The sequence below is a fragment of the Chiloscyllium punctatum genome, chromosome 3 (assembly GCF_047496795.1).
Source record: "Chiloscyllium punctatum isolate Juve2018m chromosome 3, sChiPun1.3, whole genome shotgun sequence".
NCBI classification, from domain to species: domain Eukaryota; kingdom Metazoa; phylum Chordata; class Chondrichthyes; order Orectolobiformes; family Hemiscylliidae; genus Chiloscyllium; species Chiloscyllium punctatum.
Genome location: NC_092741.1, coordinates 119511156 through 119519343, shown reverse-complemented (window position 1 = coordinate 119519343; position 8188 = coordinate 119511156). Strand labels below are relative to the sequence as shown.

At 45.5% G+C, this 8188-nt stretch overlaps 1 protein-coding gene across 3 annotated transcripts in view; it reads left to right on the top strand.

Annotated features, from left to right (window-relative positions):
- The window catches only part of b3galnt2 (beta-1,3-N-acetylgalactosaminyltransferase 2), a 37195-nt gene continuing 29007 nt past the window's right edge, over positions 1-8188 (top strand). Inside the window, exon 1 of one of the 3 annotated variants that reach the window (XR_011954921.1) lies at positions 1-289. Coding sequence is in view for 2 of the 3 variants with exons in the window: in XM_072559372.1 (XP_072415473.1) it covers positions 181-289 (109 nt within the window). In the remaining variant the exon portion in view is untranslated. The remainder of the gene's footprint in view (positions 290-8188) is intronic. The other 2 variants (XM_072559372.1, XM_072559384.1) reach the window with 2 other exon arrangements.

Sequence of the window (8188 nt, the reverse complement as noted above, 5' to 3'; positions counted from 1 at the left end):
AACTACAACTCCCAGAAGGCATTGTGCACAGCACGTCTGCGCAGTACAGGCGATTGGTCGGCCCCGCCCCCCCCCAAGTGCACCATTCAGGGCGGGGGCCAACGGCAAAGAGGTGGAGGCGACGGATTGGCCGTTAACCGGCAGGTGGACCTGTTAGAAGCAACGCTTTCGTGACAATCAATGCGGAACGTGACTGTGCTGGCGGCGGCCTGCTTTTGTGTCCTCGCCATCATTATCCCTTTCGGATTGCAGCCTGGCCGCGATCCCGGTAGCCTGTTCCAGTTTCGAGGTACTGTAATGGTAAATTTAACCGTCACATAACCGCCACGCTCGCTCGCGGCTCTGAGGCCTTTGACGTCACGATAGAAAGTACTGCGCGTGCGTGTTACCGTCGTGACGTCGGGCCAGGTGACGCCACAGTGGACGCTGTGTCCCATGTGGTACTGCGCCTGCGCATCTGCCTGACAACTTTTGACAATGTAGAACAGCCACCTGTAACTTTCAAAGCATGTGTTTATTAGCATTACGTTGTGACAGAGTCAGAGAGTCATAAAGTATAGAAACAGACCCTTTGGTCCAAACAGTCCATACTGACTGTAGGGCAGCATGGTGGCTCAGTGGTTAGCACTGCTGTCTCACTGTGCCAGGGACCTGGGTTTGATTCCAGTTGGGGTGACTGTGTGGGGTTTGCGCTTTCCCCCCCCCCCGTGTCTGAGTGGGTTTCCTCTGGGTGTTCTGGCTTCCTCCCACAGTCCAAAGATATGTAGGTCAGGTACATGGCTGGGAAAGGGTGGATCTAGGAAATTGTTTCCGTTAGGCCAGGAGACTAGGACCCATGGACACAGGCTTAGAATTAGAGGGGGTCAATTCAGAACAGAAATGCGGAGACATTTCTTCAGCCAGAGAGTGGTGGGCCTGTGGAATTCATTGCCGCAGAGTGCAGTGGAGGCCGGGACGCTAAATGTCTTCAAGGCAGATATTGATAAATTCTTGATGTCACAAGGAATTAAGGGCTACGGGGAGAATGTGGGGAAGTGGAGTTGAAATGCCCATCAGCCATGATTGAATGGTGGAGTGGACTCGATGGGCCGAATGGCCTTACTTCCACTCCTATGTCTTATGGTCTTATTAGTTAGGGGTAAATGTAGGGTAATAGGTATCGGTGGGAACTGGTTCAATGCTGTAGGGATTCTACGATTCTATAATCCTGAACTAAACGAGTTCCACCTACCTGTCCTTGGCCCATATCCTTCCAACCATTTCCTATTCATGTATTTATCCAAAAGTCTTCTCAACATTGTAACTGTACCTACACCTCCCACTTTCTCTGGAAGTTCATTCCAAACACAAATCATTATGTGTGAAAAAGAAATTGCCCCTCATGTGTTTTTAAATCTTTCTCCTCTTACCTTAAAAATATGCACCCTCATCTTCCTGTGCTCCAGTGAATAAAGTCCAAGCCTATCCAGCCTCTCTCTCTCCAGTTTATAATATCCTTCCTATAATAGGACAACCAGAACTGGACACAGTACTCCAGAAGTAGCCTCCTGTACAACTTCAACATTGATGCCCCATCTCCTATCCTCAAAGATCTGTGCAATGATGGCAAGTATGCTAAATTCCTTAACCACCTTGTCTACCTGTGATGCAAGTTGCAAAGAATTATGTACCTGAAACCCTGGGTCTCTGTTCTATAACACTACCCAAGGACCTATTTTTAATTGTATGAGCCGTACCCTTGTTTGTTTTACCAAAATGCAATACCTTGCATTTATTACAATTAAGCTTCATCTGCCACTTCTCAGCCTATTGACTCAGTTGATCAAGATATCCTTGTAATCTTAAATAACTACCTTCACTGTTAACTATACCACAAATGTTTGTGTCATCAGCAAAGTTACTAATCATGCCTCCTATATTCTCATCCAAATTGTTTATATAAATGACAAACAAAAGTGGACCCAGCACCGTTCCCTGTGGAACACTGCTGGTCACAGGCCTCCAGTCCGAATAACAACCCTCCACCATCACTCTCTGTCTCCTGCTGTTAAGCCACCCTCAACAACTTCTCCTTTGAATTCTCCTATTTCTATCAGACCAGAGGGGTAGCCATGGGCACCTGCATGGGACCCAGCTATGCCTGCCTCTTCATAGGATACATGGAACAGTCCATATTCCATAGTTACATTGGCACCATCCCCCATCATTTCCTCTCCTACATCGATGATTGTATCGGCACCGTCTCATGCTCCCACGAGGAGGTTGAATGGTTCATCAACTTCACCAGCACCTTCCACCCTGACTTCAAATTTACATGGGCCATATCCGACATCTCCCTCCCCTTCCTGGACCTCTGTGTTCATCTCCGGTGACTGACTCAACATTTATTTCAAACCCACCAACTCCCACAGCTACTTTGGCTACGTCTCCTCCCACCCACCCCTCCTGTAAAAGCGTGATCCCTTACTCCCAATTCCTCTGCTTCCACTATACCTGCTTCCAGGAAGAGCAATTCCACTCCAGGACATCCCAGATATCCTCCTATTTCCGGGACTGCAATTTACCGTCCCAGGTGGTCAACAATGCCCTCCAGTGTATCTCCTCCACTTCCTGCATCTCTGCCCTTGAACCCCACCCCTCCAACCGCAACAATAATAGAACCCCCTCTAGTCCTCACCTTCCACCCCACTAATCTCTGGAAACAGTGCATTATTCTCTACCATTTCTGCCACCTACAGAGAGACCCCACCACTAAGTATATAATTCCCTCCCCAACACTACCTGCGTTCTGCAGAGGTCATTCCTGCTGCGACTCCCTTGTTAGGTCCATGCCCCCTACCAACCCACCCTATATACCCAGCACCTTCCCTTGCTGCCGCAAGAGGTGTAAAACCTGCACCCACACCTCCCCCTCATCTCCATCCAAGGTCCCAAAAGATCTTTTCATATCTGGCAGAGATTTTCCTGCACATCCATCCCCTCATCTACTGCATCTGTTGCTCTCAATGTGGTCTCCTCCACATCGGTGAGACAGGACGCCAACTCATGGTGTGTTTCAGGGAACATCTCTGGGGGACATGCACCAAGCAATCTACCACCCTGTGGCTGACCACTTCAACTCCACCTCCCACTTCCCCAAGGACACGCAGGTCCTGGGCCTCTTCCACTGCCAAATCAAAGCCATCCGTCAACTGGAGGAAAAACTGAAGGACATCAACATTTTCCAAATATCCCCTCCACCCACTTCATCCCAGATCCACCTCTCCAAATTGGCACTGCCCTCTTGACATGTCCTATCTGTTCATCTTCCTTCCCACCTATCTGCCCCACCCTCCCCACCAACCTATCATAATTGCTCCCCACATGCATCCACCTATCGCCTTCCCCCACCCCCACCCCCACCCCCACCCCACCCCCTATGTAGTTGTTTCTGCAATCAGCAGCCTTAAAATTGATTGACTGCTTTCAGTGAACAGCCAAGACAAACCTTCCCCCTCCACATTCCTGATGCAGGCTTATGCTTGAAACATCAACTGTCCTGCTCCTCAGATGCTGCCTGACCTGCTGTGCTTTTCCAGCACCACCCTTTCCGACTTGTTAAGCCAATTTTGTATCCAACTGGCAAACTCTCCCTGAATCCCAATTGAATTCCTGTGGAATTTTTTCAAAGAGTTCAACAAAGTCCAAGTAAACAATGTCTACTGCTCTGCCCTCATCAACCTTTTTGGTTATTTCCTCAAATATTTTCCTACAATTTTCTACCAAATGGATAATCGCCCATTGATTCACATTGTACTGTATCCTCCATCCCCTTTGTTCACTCTGTGATAATGCTGCTCCTTTAAGACGGTAAGGTTGGCCTTGGTACTTTTTAAGGTGATTGTAAAAACACAGACTTCAAAATGTCTGGGGTTGATCTACTTAAATGCTTTTAAGTTTAAAAAAAAACACTTGGACAATGAAAGGGGAGTGGCCAGTTCTCCCAGCTCAGCTTTTCTCTCGTTTGGTTTGGTTTGGTTTGGTTTTAGCAGTCTGGCTGTTCACTGAAAACAGTCAGTTTTGAGGCTGCTGATCCAAGAAACAGCTGCATGGAAGACCGTGTTCCATGCTTTTCTATCTCTCTGTCTGTCTCTCTCTGTGTCTCTCTCTCCCTCTCCTGCAAGACCCTGTTTGATTTTACCTTTTGTGCCAAGGGGGATTGTTGCAAGTATTTGAAACGGCATCATTAAGTTGGGATAATCTGTTGGGTTTTCAGATAGGTTAAGTTTTTTGGTAGTCTGTTTTCTTTTGTTTGTATTTTATTTGGTAATCTTCTAAATAAATCCTGTTTTGGTTAAAACTTAGTGGTTTGACCAAGTGCATCTCTCCTGGGATATCCACCTGCTTAAAACAACTAGCAAAGTTAGGGTCTGGGCTATTTCTTGAAGTGTTTTGAGGGGGTCTGGCCTGGTCCATAACAACTCACTTTGAGTGTGTCTCTGGGTCTAAATTGTAGATGTGTTTCTGTTTTAATGTCTATGTGAGTGTGTCTCTATGTTTGGTATATATATATCTCTGGTGTCTGACTGTATATAGAACATAGAACAATACAGCGCAGAACAGGCCTTTCGGCCCTCAATGTTGCGCCGACCTGAGAACTATTCTCAGTTTGCCGCCCTACACTATCCCAAAATCATGCATGCCTTTATTCTGTTTGCTAAAGACTGCTCGTGTCCTCTCTTTGCTCTTCTTAACTCTCTCTTTAAATCCTTCCTAGCTGATCTATAACTCTCCATCACCTCATCTGAACCATCTTGCCTCATCAACACATAAGCCTCCTCCTTCTTCATAACAAGAGATGCAATTTCTGTAGTAAACCATGGTTCCCCTACCTTATCACTTCCTCCCTGCCTGACAGGGACATACCTCTCAAGGACACGCAATATCTGTTCCTTAAACCAGCTCCACATTTCCATTGTCTGCATCCCCTGCATTTTGCTACCCCATTCTATGCATCCTAATTCTTGCCTAATCACATTATAATTGCCCTTGGCCCATCGATAACTCTTGAGCCGTGGCACATACCTGTCCCTTTCCATCGCTAAACTAAACGTAAGTGAATTTATGGTCACTTTCTCCAAATTGCTCACCTACAACTAAATCAAACACCTGACCTGGTTCATTACCAAGCACCAGATCCAGTGTGGCCTCCCCTCTTGTCAGCCCTTCGATATGCTGTGTCAGGAAACCCTCCTGTACACATTGGACAAAAACTGATCCATCCAATCTACTAGAGTTATAGCATTTCCAGTCAATGTTGGGGAAGTTAAAGTCCCCCATAATGATCACCCTGTTCTTTTCACTCCTATCCAGAATAATTTTGCCAATCCTCTCTTCCACCTCCCTGGAACTCTGCGGAGGTCTATAAAAACTCCAAGCAGTGTGACCTCTCCTCTCTCCTGTTTCTAACCTCAGCCCACACTACCTCAGTAGTCGAGTCCTCATCAAAAGTTCTCTCAGCCACCGTTATACTATCCTTGACTAACAAGGCCACACCTCCCCCTCTTTTACCGCCTTGCCCATTCTTAATAAAATATCTAGACCCTGGAACCTGCAACATCCATTCCTCACCCTGCTCTATCCATGTCTCCGAAATGGCCACAACATCGAAGTCCCAGGTTTACACCTCCATCTCTGTCCGTCTGTTTGTGTTTATCCCCTTCTCCCTACAAATGTGAATCGCATCACTACGTTATATTCCATCTGACAATGCTGTAAATATAATTCACACAATACAATAGATGTTATGATTGGATATAGCGAACTCTGTTACACTCAGTACCTTCATGTTGCAGGGTTACAATATCCAGTTAGAAAACTGTCCTCTCACTGGGTCTGGAAGAATGGAGTGGGGATTTTAATGTGTCACTGAGTTAGTTTAGAAATCTCTGCTGCACATGGACATTTCCCCACATTACATTCCATCTGCCGATTACTTGTCCACTCAGTGAATCTGTCCATATCTGTTTACAGTCTTCTTAGTCACCTCCATAGCTTTCTCTTCCACCCAATGTGGGTCTTGTCAGTGAACCTGGAGACATTACATTGAAGATAGGAGTAAGCCATTCAGCCCCTCGAGCCTGTTTCCCCCATTCAGTATGATCAAGACTGACCATCGAGTTCAGTTCCCTGATTTCACCCCCCCCCCCCCCAATATCCTTGGTCCATTTAGATACAAAAGCAATATCTAGATTGTGTAGGGCAGAGAGAGAGATTGTGTATAAGAGAGGAACGTTGAGATTGTTCATGATAAAGACTCACCTCCTCCTGACCCTGAGAGGCTCCTGTATCACACACCAGATTGAAATCAGATTCTTGGGAGCAAGCACATGAGGCTAGGCCCACTGTTCATGTGGATATGAAGAACCAGGAATCCATTGACAATTTGTTCACTTTTTCTCAGTAGACAATATTTTGAGTAGCTACAAACTCTTCGTCATTTATTTGGTTTTTCTGAATGAAAACATTTGAATTGAAATTTAGATAGAAAGTGCTCATAAGTTTTTCATGTTTGTTGATTGAAGGCGGATAAAGTTGACTGCAATGTCATTGCCACTAGTTAAGCTGGATATTTTTACTTAGAATCTCCACAGTATGAAAAGAGGCTGTTTGGCCCATTGTATTGGCACTGATCCTCCTCAAAGTATCCCACCCATATAAAATCCCCGACTCAATTCCTGTAACCCTGCATTTACCACAGCTAACCCACCTAGCCTGCACATCTCTGGACACTATGGGGCAATTTAGCATGGCTAATCCACCTAAACTGTACATCTTTGGACTGCGCATGGAAACCAGAGCACTGAGAGGAAACTCACACAGCCATGTGGGAGAATGTGCAAACTCCACACAAACAACCACCCAAGGTTGGAATCAAACCTGGGTCCCTAGTGCTGTGAGGCAGCAGTGCTAACCACATTGGAAAAGCTGCAACAAGTGGGATTTGGGGGTCTTCATGCATGAACCACAAAGTACTGACACGCAAACTAATTGGGTAACAGTGAAAACAGATGGACTCAACTTTTATTTCAAAGGGAATAGAGTATAAAAGTAGAGGACAAATGCAGAGAGTACTGCAAAAACTCAGCAGATTTGGCAGCGTCTGTGGAGAGAGAAAGAGTTAATATTTCAAGTCCAATAATTTTTCTTTTTCAGTTCTGAAGCAGTCATACTAGGACTTGAAACATTGACCGTATTTCTCACTCAACAGCTGTTGCCCAGACCTGATGAGTTTCTCCAGCATTCTCTGTTTGCTTCACATTTGCAGCATCTGCAGTATTTTGCTTTTGTAAAAGTGAGGAAGTCTAGCTAGACTGTATCTGGAATACTGGAGGCAGTTTTAGTTCTGTTATCTAAGGAAAGATGCACTGGCATTGGAAGCAGTCCGGAGAATGTTCACTATGTTGATTCTGGGCATGGAGGGATTTTCTAACAAGGGACATTTAGGTTGGACTTGTGATCATTGAAGCTTAGAATAGTGAGTGGTGACCTGATTGAAATATGAAATGTACATGTAGGTATATATGCCGAGAGGAAATTTCTTTCCCCTTGTGAGAAAGTCTCAGTGGAAGAGGTCGGCCATTTAAGGCAGAGATGAGAAGGAATTTCTTCTTTTGAGGGTAGTGAATCTGTGACGTTCTTTACAGCAGAGGCATGTTGAGGTTGGGTCAATAAGTATGTTCAAGGCCAGGGTAGAAGAACTTTTAATCAATAAGGGAATTGAGGATGTGAGGGTAAGGCAGAAAAAGGGAATTGAGGATTATTAAGTAAGGCATGATCTTGTTGATTAGCAGAATGGACTGAATCAGCCAAAGGCCTATTTCTGCTTCTACATCTTATCGAGAGTCATATAGCACAAAAACGGACCCTTCATTCCAATCATGCTGACCATAGTCCCAAACTAAACTAGTCCCACCTGCCTGTGTTTGGCCTAAATCCCTCCAAACATTTCTTACTCATGTCTTTATCCAAATGTCTTTAAATGCTATAACTGTACCTGCATCTACCACTTCCTCTCGAAGGTCATTCCACACATGAAGCATAGAGTCATAGAGATGTACAGCATAGAAACAGATCCTTCGCTCCAACCTTTCCATGCCGACCAGATATCCCAACCCAATCTAGTCCCACTTGCCAGCACCCAGCCCAT